The following is an 18,551-nucleotide window of genomic DNA, read 5'->3' as shown; positions in this document are numbered from 1 at the left end:
GCAGTTTTACTAAAGAAAGTGGAGTTCCTGTCATTTGTAAAGCCAAATGTCTATGTAGTGTTTGGCGTTACTATTTATAGGGTGTTTCTATGCACATGCTGGTCTGGTTGGAGGGGTTAGACGGGAGAGAGAACTTTTTTTTTATTCTAATCTCTCCCCTTTGCCAATTTTGACTCCCAGGCTGGGAACCAGTGTCCTAGCATTTAGACTGCTGATCATAATGGTGCTAATCTATGGAGCAGCAGATCTAGAAAATCGTGTTTGTTAGTAACGCATTGTGAAAGTAAGTACAAACTTGGGGCGAACATTGAGTCCTGAGGCATTTCAAATCCTTCCACGGTTCCCCTTTGGATCTGAAACGAGATGCATTGTACTTTGATGAGGCTGGATGCTGGAAGGCCAGCAGCAAGTTTGGAGTTCGTCAATTCCAAAACAATGACTGTGAATAATCTCAAGTCCAACTCAAAAGAGAAACTGAGTTCAAAACATTCTCAGGGTAATTTTAAGTGCTGAAATATGGACATACCGACTCCCATTGGGGGATTTCATGTGTATATGAAAATAGATATGTCTTCTTGACTTTTGTTTGCACCAACACAAGTAAAAGTACCAGTTCTCACCCCTTGGCTTGCATGTCATCCTGCCTGTCCCTGATCCCTTGTTGGCAGCTGTATGTTGGCTTGGGAACACAACACCTCTGGAAGGGGTGTCATTGTTTGTAGCAGCTGTTTAGTCGGCCTGTCTCAGGAGCTCAGGGGAAGGCCAATTACCAGGATTTAGGCTGTTGGGAAACAGCTGAGGTGCAGGCAGCTTAACTGCTTGTGCAGCATTGTTACTATCACTGTGTGCGTGTGTGACACTTGGATGGACTGAAAAGAGGGATCCAGGGAGGAAATTCACAAGCATTGTCCTCCAATAAACAAACAGGGAGCTCTACTTCTTGTGGCGGTTCATGGTGGGCTTGTTTGGATGGTAGAGGGAAACAGTAAAAGATCTGACTAACCTCTGGACAACAGCGCTGAACATGAGAGCTGTTGTGTTGCAGGGCTTTGCGGTGAGACTGCGACTGGGATTATGTCAGTTTACGGAGGAGAGGAACACACGATTTGCGTGGTTGGACTTTGTGTAAGCATTTTCTTGCCGACAACACGGCGCGGCACATGTAGGAGCGCCTGCGGTCAATGAAATCATGTGAATGAAAGCTGAAAAACTTGACACCAGGTATCAAAGCATAGATTTCCTGCCCCCGAAGACCCGTTCGTGTTCCGTTTCACGAAGAGCATGTCTCTCTTTTCTGTGAGAGGAGTTTACTCTGGCAACTCAACCACCTACACTTATCCATTTCCTAGTGCTCTCAGGTCAGAACAATGTGCATGCCTCCACATGCTGTTCTTACAAGTGCAACTGACCTTTTTTGTTTCAAACTGGCATGTGTCACAATTTTCCCTCCGACCCTCTCTCAAAACAAAACGGAGATGATGTCCACCTGTAATAACACCCAGCGTGTCCTCGTTTGGCCAAAACCAGTGTTTACTTGCGGTTCCGTGTAAGCACGGCTCTCTCCGTCTTGTTCTCGGTGGTTTGCGAAGACGTTTATTATGAGAAACGAAGACAGGAAATATTTTTCAACTGCCTTAGGTTAGCTCAACAAGGAGAGGGAGTCAGAAACCACACCACAATAAAGCGCAATGCAGAAGAAGTGCAGAGAAATGTGGCTTTAATATAATAGTGGAATCAAGAAGAGAAAGGCGGAATGTGAGTGATTTGAGGAAATGATACATAATGAAAGAGAACGTAAGACAAGACAAATGAAGCGTGAAAGGCAGGAGTCGGATTCCTTCTTGGGTGAAAAAAATGTTGTCTTCACTGTGAAAATGAAATATCTACAGGTAAAACAAAAATCTGAAATAATGAAAGTAATCCTTTTAGTTTGTTATCTATGCGTTCACTGTGCAGTGCAGTTCAGCTCATTCTTGCATGTCTACTCAAAGCTCCCAGACTAATGCAAACTTAAAGTGAAACTGATCTACAGTACAGATGTGCCCATTGGGAAAACATAATAATTTATAGGGTCTAATTTGTAATAATAAGGCTTCGCTGACCCTTTTTCCCTCCCATGTGATTAGTTCTGTTCACACAGTGTCCGTGATCTAAGCGGTGGCCTTAATGTCTCGCCTTCTCAAACACCCATGAAGTTCCAGTTGATCCAAAACAGTCCCAAACCTGAAATGATTGCAAGGCCGGATGAATTTTTTAATCAGTCAATTCTTTCAGGAATCTAACAATTAGGCCCAGCGGTTCCCTTGTATTTGCATCCAAAAGACAAAGTTCTGGTTTGAATGAACAGAGGCTCCTCGAAGCATCCTTCGCAGCAAGGTAACTAATTACTTCAGCATGCCACTGGAGTCGTGTTTCTTCATCGAATGGGGAAATGGTTTTCAGAACGTCTGCTTTCTTAGATTTCCCTCTGTGTGGTTTTACCTGGTGTCAGCGAGAGTTTAGTTTGCAGCAAAATGGCGAAGGTGAAGTCCAGAGAAGTCTGTCTCATGCGCTGAGATAACCGTGCACTTCCATGCCTCCTGTCAAGTCCTTCACCAGCAAATGCAGAGAAGCCACAGATAAAAAGGTGACTGGGAAAGCTATAGGCAGAGTGGAATATCACTTAGGTTTTCAATGGAAAATGTTGCTCAGGGAATCTGGGGTTTGGCCAGCTAAGTGCAGTGAGGGATGAGAGGTCAAAAAAGCTGAAAGGATTCTTTCAGGAAGTGTCAGCGAGAGCCATCTCGCAGGTCCAGAGACAGCTGTGTAACAGGAAAACCGAAGGGACATCCTGATTGGTTCTGATTCGTAATGAAACCACAGGATGCCTCTTGCAACACTAGCCAGATTGTGGTGTTCACTCCCTTCAGTTTGGTAAAAGCTCTGTCACCATCTTACAAAACCCTTGCAGCCTTGTTTCCTCTAGCTTGTTACCTCTCCTGCCAAGAGAGAGGTCTTGGCCTCAGCTCCGTGGCAGAGCTCAGGTTTGGGAAACGCAGTGGCATGGTAGAGCCATTAATATACAGGAAGGACTGAGCCCCAAGGAAAAGGACACACCTCGGAAGTGTGAGGCATAAATTCAGTCTTTCCCCTGGACTTCCTGAGGTGCCACATCACTGTATAAAAGCTTGTTGCTTTGTCTGTTGGCTTTATCATGCAGAATCCACCGTACCGCAAATGTTCAAATTATAGTCGCAGACTATAGTAGGTATCCACATCATGACAGAGGATATAGAAAACCAAAACTTTATGAAACCTATATTCAAAGCCATTTATCTCCTTCTGCTCTCTTCAACTGCAAAGAGACAGATTTTGATGTGATCCCAAGTTGAACAAATAAAGTCAAACATTCTCGTTAAGGTAGCAAAAATACACATGAGATAGCAAACGCTGGGGCCCAAACCACTAATGTGTGGTATGCGGTTGACGCAGCTAACTGCTGTGTACATTCAGCTCTCCCAATGGTTTGTCATGATTAGTTTGTTTAGCTCTTAAAAACCACCACGCCTTTTGTGTCATAAACAAACATCTCCTATATTACATTTAGTGTCGAGCCGTGGCCCGTAGATGGAATTAAAACTTTGGCCTCCTTACATATACAAAAGAAGGCTAAAGTTGCCCAAAGTGACTGTTTACAGAATTTGTGTTTGCATGTTCTTCACTCATCAAAACGTTTGAAATGATAAAAAATAACACTTTCATTCTCTCTAAATACTCTTACCATGTAAAATTTCTTCAGTTTGTGTTTAAATCTGGACTATAACTGAATAAAGTAACTGAACGTACTATTAGAGGTTTCGCTTATTGTTGTAAACCCAAATAGATTTATTACAAATCTCCTCAGTTCCACACAGGCTATATACGTTTTTGTGTTTCTTCTTTTTTTTACATGTAGAAACCCTACATTTGATCGCACATTTCTCACCAATGTTCTTTACATCTACGATGAAAGCGTCACTTCCGGTGATTGCTGATATTGCTAACAGTTTAACATGTTAGCAATTTTTTAACATTTAAGCTTTAATTGTATATGTATGTACCCACCTTAACCACCTGTAGCTTGTAATAGCCTGTTTTAAAGCCTTGATTTGAGAATTGCCTTTTTGTTTTTTGGGGTGTGTTAAAGGATCAGAGGGTGGAGTGCTAAGTTATCAGTTAACACTAGGAAGCTTGGTTAACAAGGCCAGATGCACGTAGTTGTAAGTAATATCACAGCTCAGTCACACTAGAGTGAAAATAGAATGGCAGCCTACTTACCACTAAGAAAAATTGTTGGTTTCTTGTTTTTTTTCTTCTTACTTGTTTTTACTTTCAGCAGCTGATTGCAAGTAGTTACAGTGACCTGTCTCCAAACAACAACAGTCTGACTGCAATCACTGTCAGACAGATTGTTGAAGGTTTGCAAATCATTGCCAACTAATTTCAAAATGTGGACAGATTGCCAACGGGTTGCAATCAGTCAGAGTCAGCTTGCACAACATGCAACTCTTTGCAATAGGAGGCTCAACTTAAAAGGTTGTACTCTTGTTTTCTTTTCAAACCTATGAGCTTCTGGCTTGACCTGCAAGCTAATGTGAAATTCCATTTGGTGCAATTTTTGTTGTGTATGCAGACAACAGCAGATTTGTGATTCCTCTTCTATTTATCACAGTTAATCGCCCTATCAGCACAAACAGATACCTGTCTGCGAAACAGAGGGCCTCAATTGGCCAAATGAGGAAGGTTACAGGAACTTCCACATTGGCTTAATTTTCACCCGTGGAAGTTGTTGCTTGGTATTAAGTTCGTTAGTGAACCAGTAACATGGAAAAAAACAAACAAAAACAAACCCCAAACCCCATCGATTTCATTTAGAGGTTTATTCATTGCTTTCATCAAGTAACAACTGTTTTTATAAAAGATATTTTACATGAGAGCAAATCGGACAAGATGAGATATGTGTTTGGTCATTGGATTGAAAATCCAGTCTCTATCAAAACAAACAAACAAATAAACATAACATTTCAATTTATATAACTTAACAATAAAAGAACCAAACTATGGTCACCACTTTCTTTGTTTCGACAAAGTCTGAAATAATAATTTATAAGCTTTAATATACGTTTGCTTTCCATTCGTCAGCATGGTTGTGAAAGCATGGTTTGTGCTGGAGAAAGACATATACAGTACCAAAACTCGTGGCTTTGTTTATACTTGTAGGGTTTTCTTTGGGGGAGGGGGGGGGGGGGGGGGCAGGTAGGAACAACAAAGGCATCTTTGTTGTCTCTGAAGCCTCCGTCCTTTTGCTCTGCCTCTTCCCAGAAAGCGGGTATTGTGTGAGGTGTGAGGGTCACGAGCGGCCCAGAGGTTCAGAAGTGCGATTAGAAACACAAGGAGCGGGTCCGATGGTACCCCGCAGCCACCCTGCCTGGATCAGGTGTATAAAAAACACATGTGGGAGCCCCCCCACCTGCATAAGCAAATAGTGCCTGGGGAGTGGCTAGTGCGATTCATTCCATAATACTTCCATAGTCACACTAACAGGAATAACATAGAGTTGTCCTTCATTTCTCTTTACTTCCATTCATTTTTATGTAAAAACACCTCCACTGAAAACTGTAAGTGCAGCTTTTTTTTTTAAACAGTTTGCACATTCAAGACACATAAAAAGGTCAAAAAGTTACTTTGTGCAGCTTCACTCCCTCTCAAAGTCCTTGACCAGATGCACAGTCTGGGTTTGTCAAAAAAAAGAAGGAAAACTGCACAATTTCTGAAGGAGTGTACATTTTGACACATATAAACAGTACCTTGAAGATATACATAAAATTAAAAAGTCAGCACAGAGAGCCAACTTCAACTTCTCCCATTGACTTCAATTTCATTCCCCCTGTTTGTGAAGTTGGCATCGGTCCCCCCAAACGTTTCTAACATATGCACCGTACATTAGTACATTCTAGATTCTTTCCATTGGATGACAGAAGAAGCGCTTGATGCTTAAGAGAAACTGAGTTTTGATCAAGAACAAAACAGACACACACACACACAGACGGACAATAACAAATACTTGCTTGGCCGACGAAAAGATAATACTGAAATGTATTTTTGAAGTCAGGGGTAAAAAAAACGGAGCAAAGGGGAAGAAAGTCAAACTTTTAAGCCTGTCCTCTGGCTCCTTGTAAACAGCAATTAGAATGTAATGCTAAACAGCTGAGAGGGCTGAGGATCAAAAGGCTGGGGGTGCTCGTGGCGGTGGCTTTTTTTTCTCATACTAGACCATCTTGTTCTGAGCGCAGACGTGAAAAGGCAACAGTGTCCGCATAAAACACTGATAATGCAAAGCAAAAACATCCCTTTTAGGTCATGGCATTCCTCCACTGAGCCTTAAAGCACGCCTCTAATGCGTATATCTTTGTCACCGCGTCTTCATTTGGGTCCAGCTGAGTGTCATGTGCACATTTGAGCAAGTAAAAAGCCACGATAAGAAAGGAATCCTTCGCTGGTTAATGAAATCCAAGGCCGAGATGTGGACAAGGAGGAGCGAGCTGGCTGCTTATCTGCGTAGCCAGCAGTTGCTGTTGGCCCGCCATCGACGTGGCTGGGACTGGGACAGAGTTCAGTTTACAGTCAAAATGAAGACTCCAGTCAAAACAAGAACAATGCCTTCAGAGGATTCACACCGGGCATTTTCCCAAGCCCAGTGCGCACCCGTACAAGTGTGTGCCACTCGAGTTCGTCGGCGCCTCGGATTGCTGAGCTCACTCAGCCCTTAAGGCACATGCTGTTGCTGGGAATTTTCATTCACAAATTGAATCCTGAATCCTGAATCATGACTGGGACCCTAAAAAAGTGTTCCAGAGGCACGTCAGTATCTGTGCTCCACATCGACCACAGTCAGTGAGTTATTTGTCTAAACAACAAAGGCACTTTGGCAAAAAGACTCAATTTGTAGCGTTAAAAAAAGAAGAAATAAAAAATAAAACATGAAAAAAAATAAGTTAACATTACAAAAGTTTTTTTCTTTTTTTTTTTAAGGAAATACTGCTGCTAAAACTAGTACTCGCAAAAGAGAAGATAGCCAAGGCCTCTTATGAACCTTTTTTTTCAGACATCAATAACAACCAAAAAGAATGAAAGTTCTTTTTCTGCCTCACACTTCCTGACTTCAAATACCCCCACCCCACGACCACCCTCCCTAAACAACAGTTCTTTTCATTTTGGGGTGGGGAGGGGGGAGTTTATTTGGACTCTGGTGAGTTTGCTGAAACAGGAATGTTTGCTGGTTTGCATAGAGGGGACGGGAGGACGACGTCCAGGCTAATATTTCTGCACCAGCGGCACTTTGACAGTCTTGATCTCTGCTATATGAGAGGACTTCTGGATAATGCAGCTGGTGGTCCCGGAGGCACTGTCCTTCCCCTGTGCCAGGTTGGTCAAGGCCATGGCGGCGTTGATCTCCTTCCAGTATGTCTCGTCTTTGCCTTTCGCCTTTTCTTTCTGTGTGGCTCTGGGGCCACCGCTGCTGCTGATGAGCGAGCTGACCATGCAACACGAAAGGACAAAAACAGAGAGCGTTACGATCAGCTCGCAAATGCAAATGACTCGATCTGGTCTGCAGCGTTAAGAGAAAGGCTGCTCACCTGTCACATTTACTTGATCCATGCTCTGTGGTTTCTGAAAGCAAGGAGAGAGAGAGAAAAAAAGGTTAATTTTGCTGAGTTCATCGGGGTCAATGAGGATTTATTGGAATGTCGCTGAACATACACTCTCGCAGTGTGTGTGCAGTAGTGTGTGAGGTCTATGCTGTGCGCTCTTATGCGTACACCCTGCTTTGTGAAAACATGTGTTGCTCTGTTTTCTCTCTTCGCTCAGATGCTGGACAAAAAGGACGTTTTTTTTGTTGTTTTTGGGGTTTTTTTGCAATAAGCCGTCAAGAAACAAGGTGACTAATAGGATCGAGTTGAAAGATGTTTCTTATGACTCACAAGCTCCATTCTCTAATATTTTGTTGGAAAACAAATGGGCCCGGGCCAACGTAATTGAGTTGTCTGAGGAAATCAGATCAAAAATGACTGAGCGCAGAAGATTTAAAGGGGGAATGAAAAGGCAGCAAGTGAGTCAGTGAGAGAAAGATGGATGCCTGCTCTCCCTTTCTTTTTTCCTCTCTTCAAATGGGAGCAATCTTTATCTCATATGTGAAACATTAGCAGAGGGAATAGCAGAGTCATTAAACAATGAAACCCAACTTCTCTTCGGGGCAACCAGTGTGTTTATTTCAGCGTGCTCTTGTTGCCTGAATGCGTGTGTGTGAGTGAAAGAGGAGTTCATTTGGGTGTTTGAGCTGAACCTGTCCTGCTGTCTTGGTTCCAGCCTTAGGTGAGATCTGCCCAACAGTGAGTATGAGGACACAGGCTTGGCGTTTCATGAGGCATTAACCAAAAAGAAAAAAGCAGAGCATCTGGATTTTTCTAGTCGCGTCGCCCCCGGGCGCTCTCTTTAAGTTAACTAAACACGCGTCTGAGGCCCCATGAGCTTTTAAGAAGTTCGGTCTTGACCAGATATAGATGACTGGATGACTCAAGAATGTTCAAAGGAGGGCAAACTCTCCCCAAATTTTCATTTCGTCCAAAGATAACAGAGTTCGTCATACCTGGGTTGTCTCCTGCTCGGCTGTCAATCTGATTTCCTGAATGTTCTCACCAACAGCACAGGGTCACCCAGTCTTTTATACCCCGCCAATGTCGCATTTCCCCATAAAGCAAGTGTCTAAACCTGAGCTAGTGTTTTAACGAGACCCTTCCACCAGCCACCGTCACCACAAGGCAGCAGTTGGCGGGCGTGCATTAACGTTCTCCTTTGCTAATAAAAATCTGCACCCTTCATTCTCGCTGGAATTTCATTTGCTATCGTGGTAAGAAGGGACTGGAAGAGGTTGAGCGAGGACACTGTGTTCAGGCTTCGACATAGCCAACAGAGACCCACTGAGAGCAAAGGAGCCAAAGCTCGTTCAGCGACGGGGAAAGCACATGCAACATTTAACCGTTCTGTTGTGTCACCTCTAACCTCGCCAAACCCTCCGTAGATTTTCCAAATATCTGGATACAGCGTTCAGGCTTGAAGCGCCTAATTACTCCCAACGCCGCGCTCTGTTCCTCTTTCATGACAGCGTCGGGGTTCAAGAGGCCCCAGAGCTAATGCGAGCCTGATTATAACATTTCCTGCGCTTTTCCCGCTCATTCCGTAATAGGTGTAATCCACAGAGAGAGGGAGAGAGAAAGAGACAGACAGAAGAAGCCAATCATTCTTAGACAGAAGAAGAGCAGGAATGTGTGTGTGCACGTGTGTGAGAGCGATGAGGACGTGATAACCCAGTACTACAAACCACAGGATGAGATTTGGGGCTTCAGCGTGTAAGTGTTCCAAAAAAAATCCTCTCATTCCCATCCGACCACAACTCCCTGCTGTCCCGTCTTTTGCTCTGCCTTTATCTCACTTCATCAGCGAGTCCCCTTTTCCTTTACTGATGTCCCCCAGGTCGACTGTTCACCTTTTGATTTGCTGTAATACCCCCTGATTGAGGTACTCGTCAGGAACCAGCCAAAACAAATGCAATGTTTCCCGTCTGTTTTAATAAAGAGTGACTCTGTGCTATGTCAAGAGCAGGTTTTTTTAAAGCCCCTGATATTATCCATCTCTTCTTAGTCTCCAGTTTTTAATCCCTCTATATTTCTTCAGCCATTCTTCAAATTAATTGCCTAAATTGCCAGTGTCAACTGAATACTTGAAAACTGTGAAGCCATCCTCCCTGCACCCTATCTCCATCTTTCTTTCCTGATTGTTGCCAGGGCTCCAAAACAGATTGGTCCTGATTAAAAATGTGCACAACACTCCGTAATCACAGTGCTGTAATTAGAGGCCAAATTACACAGTTTTCATGCGCTGTTTATGCCCCCTGCCCCCCTGCCTTCGAGATACATTAGCTCAGTGTTTACGGCTGTGGTGCCTGGTGTAAAGATCGGTTGGTGACAGCAACTGATAGCAGCAACATCAAAGACAAACAACAGGCAGAAGAAAAGTGTGTGTGTGTTTGTGGGATCTGAAGTGCAGCGTTTGAGACTTTCCATCCACAGCTTTAAGTGTTTCCAGGGTGTGTGAGGCAGCCACTGTCCAGATGATTCCTTTCAGAACACACACATAAAACTGTGTTTTCTGAGCTTTCTAGCAGGTGGATGCAAGGATGACCTTTGCCACCCTGCACTCCAAGGCCCTCATTGGGGACTAGACACCAGCTCTCAACCCCTTGGACCCCAGATTTTGAAAATGCACCACTGCTTGCAGAAAAACTCTGTTTCCAAAGCCCTTTGCCTAAAACATCTAAAACTGGGATTTTTAAAAACAAGAGCAGCGCCAAAGACTCAATAAATGGCCAATAAATCACTGAAGATTTTTTTTTATTATTTTCACTTTTTTTTTCTTTTTTAAACTCAACTACTTTGCTACTGAATACTCAGTCAACTTTGCTGTTGCCTTTGGGCTTCACTGACAGTGGGGTTGCACGGACCGCCAAAGGGGAAAGCTAAGAAGTCTGATGGTTTCTGGCATTGTGCTGGAAGTCCAAAAATACTAGCTCACTTAACATCACAGCGGGACGATGGAGGGGAAGGGGGAAAAGAACATAGGAGAAAAAAAAAGAAAAAGTAGCTTTAACAAAACTTGGTGAAAACGAGGGAAACAAGCAGGGGCTGACAAATTATTGAGGTTATGAGGTTCCACCTGTTAAGATGGCTGCAGAGGAGAGTGGCTGACTATCATCATTACCATCTGGAGCTGTTGTTAGCAACTCGCAACAATAAACAAGGAAACCTGAGTTGCACAAACCGTGGGCTGGGCTGAATCCGACAGACAAATAAGCACACACACACACACATACACACACGCAAGGGCATTTTATGATATTGCAGGCTTTTAGCCTTAGTATTATCCAGAATAATTTCTCGTCACCATGGATAGTATAAAGAGTCTAAAAATAAGAATGGAATAGAAATTGAAAACAAATGATTACCTAGAAACAGAAAAGATGGCTCAATTTTAAAGCAAGAGGGTTTAACAATTCTAACACTTATAGGTCTTTTATGCTAATTTCAATCTCCATATTTTTATTCTCTGGCTCTGCTAGAGTAGGTCTGCATGATTCACAGAGGTGTATAATCCTTATTCATCTTATATCATGCATTGGTGCAGCCCTGTTGACTGAAACAAGTGCTCTCCCTTTAAGGCAACACTCCCTTTAAATCTTTCTTCTAACAGGCTTCTCCCTGCAAAGAGAAGGGCTGAGGTGCATGCAGGTTGGTGGGGCTTTGGTCTTCAGTTTGAGGTGACTGCATTAGAGCTATCAGCACTTTTTGCTTGGAATGTTAGAAGCGAGGAGAAACAGCTAGCTTGGCTCTACCAGCATGTCTACAGCTTAAGTATTAAGATAAGATAAGATAACCTTTATTAGTCCCACACGTGGGAAATTTGTTTTGTCACAGCAGGAAGTGGACAGTGCAAAAGTTATGACGCAAAAATTAGAATACAATAAGAATAAATACAGTACACAACTGTACAGAATAGAATAAAATAATATACTATATACAGTAGAATAAAATAGAATAAAAATATACAATAAGATAAAAATAGAATACGAATGCTATATACAACTGAGTAAAAATACAACGATGCCAGAAAAGATTATTGCACTTAGTGTTATTGCACATGTGTGGATGTGTGTGTTTGTTCAGTTAAAGTCTTTGTTGTGGAGTCTGACAGCAGTGGGGAGGAAAGACCTGCGTAATCTCTCCGTCCCACACCGTGGGTGCCGCAGTCTCCCACTGAAGGAGCTGCTCAGTGCTGTCACAGTCTGCTGCATGGGGTGGGAGACGTTGTCCAACAGGGATGACAGCTTAGCCGCCATTCTCCTGTCACTCACCACCTCCACTGGGTCCAGAGGGCATCCTAGAACAGAGCTGGCCCTTCGGATCACCCTGTCCAGTGTAACACACTGGATCTTCTTTTGCTTAATCTGTACATCATAGGAGCATTGTATCAACTGTGTGTAGGGAGTCCTTAGAGAAGCCTAATCCATTTGAAACCTGAACATGTGTTCACTTTAGATACATTTAAAGATGATGCAGAAATGATGTGCTTTGTCTGGATATGTAAGACTACCAGTATGGATGGAAAGCTAAACTAACAATTGTCTGGGCTGCCAGTTTTGAAATAAATCATGAATAAATTCTGTGAATCTTAAAAAGTTCTTCTCAAAATTGGCTAAACTGAGAGATCTGTTAATTATTTATTATTAAATGTATTAGGCTATACTAATAAAGGCAGTGTAGAAAGTCACTGGGTAGAAGGGAAAATATGTTTACTTTGCTCTGAATGAGAAAATATTCCACCACTGGACGAAGGCCGGTGAATCTGGACGCAGAGACAGAATCCAAACTCGACTGTTAAAGTAGGAAATGAGCTAAGCTGATTTCCCCTAACAGGACCTGATGAGAACCAGAGTGGTGCTGCAGACTGGACAATCTGGTCACCGCTGACCTGTGCAACCACAGGATAGGAATGGACCATCATGTCATTAAGCAGCCTCTTTGAAGCCCGCCCAAACCCGAGGATGAGTCAGAAGTTACCATCACCACAGGTGAATCACAACGCTGCGCTCGACCTACAGGATAGAACTGTGATGAGCTCACCTGATGTGAAGTCAAATCAATATCAGAAGATGCATTAATTACTTTTAGCCAAGTCAAGAAGACTTGGCTAAAGGAAATGCCAAAAACCCTCAGGTGCTGCGACGCCTTTTTGAGCTTCTTTCTTTCTGCCACTTTAAGCCCGACGTGCGAGCCTAAGATTTCTCTTTTTATTATATTTCTCTGATGCTCTGTGCTTTTTTATAATGTCAAGAAGAGTCTGTAAATGAAGTTAGGGATGCCTTGGCACTCAGCTTGCCTCGTGCGCTGCCAACCCTACTTTTATATCACCCCTCCCAGCCATTCCTTTCCCCGTCTCTGCCGCGTTTGAACAAAGTCTGAGGCTCCAACGAAGCAAACTGTCAATTCCACTCAGCTAGCCAAAGACATCATACATGGCGTGAATTTAATGCCTTCTCCATTCGCCCTGACAACACTTTCATCGCTTACAAAAATATTGAATAATTAGCTCTTAAACTATTAAATCCAACATACATGCGCTGACATGGCCAGACAGATACTGAGCTGCTGCCCAAAAACGACGTTCATCTCCTGCTTTTTCTGTGCTTTCTTTTTTCTTCTTTTTTTTTCCTTTTCCATGTCTGCCCGGCAGATGACACACTGGTGCTGTGGCTGCGGTTGGGGGCAGATAACCAAGATCCTAGCATTGAGGATTGCCTTGTGTCTTCTTGCTAGATGGAGAAATAATAACAGTGCTTGAAATGTTTAAACGCTGCCAGGTTGTCATTGTGTTTACGAGTGCCAGTAAACAGAGAGTAATCAGGGCCCCCGTAAATCAGCCAAAATAAGGAGCGCGTCTCGACGAAGAAGAAGTAAATACGATGTTATGGCAATGTGTGCAAGTGTCTTGTCTGTGTGGCTGTGGGTGGACTGCCAGAGCATCCAAAAGAGGAACCAAGGGGAATTAGGAAGTGGAATGAGATGTGAGCATGGGTGGCCGCAGAAAGATTAAAAACAGGATCACGTTCGACTGGGACACATCGCTGATGATGAACAGATGAGCCTCTTATCACCGCTTTGACGCGGCAGGTACAAAAGAGATTTAAAAAAGCGGGGCCCAGTCTCCTCAGGCAGACCCTTTCATCACAGCTTTCTCAGCGACATCCTCGGGGATGAACGGCAACTGCTTGTGGTGCAGAAAACACACAAATTAGGACAGGGGGGGGGGAAAAAAGGAAAAGCGAAAACCACAAGTAAACATTATTCAGATTTTTAAGTGTTTACATGTGTGCAAAAATAACCTTTTTTTCAGGGGGATCTGGCCAAATGATATGTTTGTGCTGCACACACTGCATTATTATGTTGCAATTGTCTGCAGTGGTAGTTGCAGGGCTCTCTCACACTCTTGGGGGATTTCTGCGTATGTGTGTTCCGCGTCCTTGCTGGGTCACACCTCGGCTCGCTCGTTAAACTCTCTCCTCTCTCCTCCATCCCGTGGGAACGCGATGGCAAACGATTGTTCTCGACACGGCTGGGTTTTTAAAATGGAAACAATTTGTGTTTTATACGGAACAGGGCAGCGTGGCTCGGTTTCTCTGACTAGGCAGGCAGCTGTGCTTTCTGAATCCGATGAAATGATTATGTGTGTGTGTGTGTGTTTGTGTGTGTGTGTCCGTCCCTAGAAGCCTTGGTGTACTGATGATTTAAAAACTATCAGCTTGTGAGGGCTTATTATTCTGCCCTCTTCAAGTTCTATGTTAGGCAGTTGCGTATAAACAGTGTCTGTGCTGGTGTTTGTCTGTTAACACTTCTCCACAGGATGAGCACTGTCTCAGTCTGCTGCTGTCCTCTCTGGTTGCCTCTCATCCAGCCTCTGTTTAGTGGTCAGAAGCCAATATCCCATCTTCCAGTCAGAGAGGTTCACCATGAGGGTTTTTTTTCTTCCTCTCTGTCTTTTTTATCCACCTTTCCATTTGCCTGAAGCTGTCCCACAGCTTAATGCCAGGATTATGCCTAACTTTTGCCAACTCCTAGTTGTTCCCACCGTTGGACCAGCCACACCCTGAAGGACACTTATGTGTCGTATTATGTGTGTCTAATCTCGTCCTTTCTTAGTTCTATTTTCTGCTGTGCGTGACAAGACGGAAAAAAAAACACAGCTGCAGCGGTAGGACACTTATATACCTTAATATACTATGTTAAAGTGGACCTATTACACCCATTTCTAGCTCAGTATTTTTTTTATTATTAATGAACTCTGCTAGAGTAGCTCTACATGAGTCACAGTTCAAAAATAATCCTTATTGGAAGGCTTGGTGCTGCTTTTATTTTGTTCCATTGTCTGAAATGAGCCATTTTAGCTTCTTCTCCCTTTAAGCCAGCTTTCCTCTGATTGGGCATGAGTTCCAAACAGAAGTTTTAAACAGAGGGTGGGTGGTGGAAAGGTGGGTGGAGCCTCTTAGCTCACAGTTAGAGCTGTATGCCTAAAATAACTGTATTGAGGCTGAAAGTCATACAAATCAAAGACCTATCAAAGTCAGCTATTGGTTTATGGGGTTTACTTGGAGTTTGCCAAGTTTAATATGACCGTCCACCACTGTAAAAACAGAACATATAAAGAAAGATAATAGCTGCTTTCAAAGAACAAATTATACTGAACATTACGAATGCATTTTTATCTTGAAACCTTTCGAATTCATCGGAAAAAATGCTGGAAAATCATTACGTAATACAAACAAGAGCAGTCCAAGCCTGCATACTTCCAACAAAGCTCAAAATTCATTTTGTACCACGCATAAACTGAGGCCCTGGATCTAGAAGGACATCCATATTAATTTGTGATATTTTCTTGGTAAATTCAAGCAATGTTTTGAATGTTTTTTTTCTTGTTTGAATTCGATACACGTCTGTGAAGATGACATCTTCACAATGAAAAAAGTAATCCTTCCAAAAATTCCTCTATTCAGATCCAGCTCGATGTTGGGCCTCATCCCATTTCTGCAAACCTGTCCGTAACTTTTATGTTAACATAAGTATTTGCAAACAAACAGACAAGCCAAAACCAATCACACAAGCTCCTTGGTGGAGGCAGCAAATATTACTCTTATTAGGGCAATAAAACTTTAATAGCTTATAGTAAATTTCCTGAACATTCACGAGCACACAGATATCACTGATGTATAGCTATAGCTTTGCATAAAACAACACTGATTTCATAATGCTTATTCATACAGGCTTCAATCCACTGTCTACTGCAGTGATTCCCAAAGGCTCTGCTGTGTGGCAACACTGAAACAAACTATATTATCACATCAAAAATTTAAATCATCTTCACTATCAAGAAACCTGCTTTTTCTTGTAAATGAGATCAAGCTTACATAATTTCACTCAATCCAAAGTTAGTCTGAATATGCATACTTTACATCATTGTTATGTCTTTAAATTAAAAAAGGGTTTAAACGGTTTCAACAGTTGTTACTGGAGCTCCTTTCTACCAGAAAATTCAGTTGGCGGTGAGTTCTTTGCACCAGGGGACACAGCTTCTTTGGAAATAATCACTGCTGCTTTTTTTTTTTTTTGAAGAAATTTTTCAATGCTCTGAGGAGGACAAATAAAATTCCAACCATCTCCCAAATGAGTTGGAAGACTTTTCAGAGGCGTTTGTTATGGTTATTAACAATCTGCATGACCAGACACCGCAAGGGGTAAGTACAAAAATATATAGATCACTTTTGTAATTTGGATGAACTTTTCCTACACCTCAGTTTAATTGTTAGTAGTCTCACCCAATCCCCAAGTCCCAGTCCTGTGCGAAACAACCCCATCACAAAGTAAGGGCCAACCAGATGTCCCCAGTTTTTCCCCTCATCTTCCTATCTTTTTGAGAAAAAAACAAGAATGCACACACATGCACACACTCACTTCTTCCAACCACACTCTCTGTGTGTCTTAGTCACTGCCACCACGCTGTCTTTTCTCTCCCAACGGGCCACTTCTGGGGAAACTCAACTCTTGATCTGGATGGACCAAGCGCCTCCCTCTCCTCCCTCTCATGCTGTCCAAATTGATTTCTAAAGCCCAACCTGAACCCAGTCAGTCTTGGCAAAAGCTGCCGCCTTGGAACAACATCTCCAACCTCCTCCTCTTTCTGTCTTCCCTTTCTTCTTTCCTATGAAATTGTGGAAAGAGCAAATTGTAGCCAGTCTATCCACATCTTTGAATTCCTGAGACAACGAGTCTTCATCCATCACTCGCCAGGAGTGGCTCATTGTCATCAAGTGTCCCTGTATCGAGCGCTGTCTTTCCTGTTACTCTGTGGCTTACAGTAAATTACCCTGCCGCCCAAGCAAGAAAGACATTAGAGCCTTAAATCAGTCATAACAGCCGGCATCCCTGAACAACACTGCTACAAAAATCATCCCAGTCGGGTTTTTTTCTTTGGAGAGGAAACAAGAGAGAGTAAGGGAAATCCAGTTAAGTATATCTTGTTAGTCGAAAATATGAAAACAATCATGATAGAAATCTCTTTTTATCGGCAGTGACCATCACATCTCTCTACCCTTCCACCTCACGACAAGGAATCCAAACACTCTGGGTGTTTTTTTCCACAATGAGACGACTTCTTCCATTCACCTGGACAAGTCGACAGCTCCTTAAGTGCTACGAAACTCTCCAGGATTCAATAACTGTCTGGCACTTGCTCCAGCCTAATTTGAAAGGCCCTTAGGACCTCAGCGGCTCCTGTCAAGCACTGCTGTTTTCATTGAACAGGTTTCTAAGAATCCTACGTGTTAAAAACCACCAGTTTTAGATTTAAGTCAGTTGAATGTGATAAATAATGGGCCAGTTTGTTTCTCTCGGTGGCAGAAATCCTCTAATTCATAGACTTATTGATGGGAAATGCAATAAATAGTGGAAGTATCAAGTGGAAGTGACAAAAATAAATAATTACACGATTTTGGCAGGTTTCGACACAAATATTTCACTTTTAGCTGCTAGATATTCACGTTCCCCTCAGGAAGAATAACTTTTACCTCTTTCTCGCAAGCATATTGCCAGGGCTCATGCCAAGCCAGTTCAAATGGCAGTACCCTTAAAAAAACTTTATTCGTCCAAAAAAGTTGATTGCATGTAAATTTTCAGTGTAATTTTGTTACATAATTACAACACAAGATGTTAAATCTAAAGGAACCTGTTCAAATGACTTGTATACATTCAGTTTGTACTGAGTGCATTTTTCTTAAATATTAATTCTTTGAGTAAATAAACCTTTGATTTTATAGATTTCAGTTGTATTTTACTCAAAATTATCACGTCATCTTGAGCAAGAGTGAAGAATCATTTCTACCTTGGCACCTGTTGATAAGCAGACCACATGTGGACAGGTTTGAGTACCAAACATGACGTAGCCTTGGTCTGGGTATTTTTTATGGCCAACAGAATTCTCTGAGAATCATTGTTGAGTTTATTGTAGTAACCTCTCCCATACATGTTATCACTGGTTGCAACTTTAAGCCCAACAACTTTACTGTGCCACTTTCTTTTTTTTGGTGAAAACGTATGGGACAGGTTCCAGGAATTCACTGGCAGCAAAAGGGGAAAGTGTTCTACGGTTGACTTTTTAACTTAGTTCAGTGCTTTTGACCAATCGGCCTCAGCTGAAAAGAAAGAAAAAACTGATGATTTCTAAAAGGCTTTTTTCTCTAATTTTGTGCGGTTGCACAAGTACTTTGGTCCAGGCTGCAATATCTCAACAACTTTTGGGGGAGTTTCACGATACTTCATGGGTACAATTATGGCAACTACAAAATGAATGATTTTGTGGTCCTCTCACTTTGCATT

General features: G+C 42.6%; 1 protein-coding gene across 1 annotated transcript in view; it reads right to left on the bottom strand.

Annotated features, from left to right (window-relative positions):
* Positions 1-4,883: 4,883 nt before the first annotated feature.
* mkxa (mohawk homeobox a) overlaps positions 4,884-18,551 on the bottom strand; it is a 28,180-nt gene continuing 14,512 nt past the window's right edge. The window contains exons 6-7 of the mRNA XM_004568515.3: positions 7,656-7,689; positions 4,884-7,552 (exon numbers count right to left, since the gene is read on the bottom strand). Coding sequence (XP_004568572.1) covers positions 7,333-7,552; positions 7,656-7,689 — 254 coding nt within the window. The 3' untranslated portion in view covers positions 4,884-7,332. The remainder of the gene's footprint in view (positions 7,553-7,655; positions 7,690-18,551) is intronic.

The sequence above is a fragment of the Maylandia zebra genome, linkage group LG9 (assembly GCF_041146795.1).
Source record: "Maylandia zebra isolate NMK-2024a linkage group LG9, Mzebra_GT3a, whole genome shotgun sequence".
In the NCBI taxonomy this organism is placed as follows: domain Eukaryota; kingdom Metazoa; phylum Chordata; class Actinopteri; order Cichliformes; family Cichlidae; genus Maylandia; species Maylandia zebra.
This window is presented reverse-complemented; position numbering and strand designations above follow the sequence as displayed.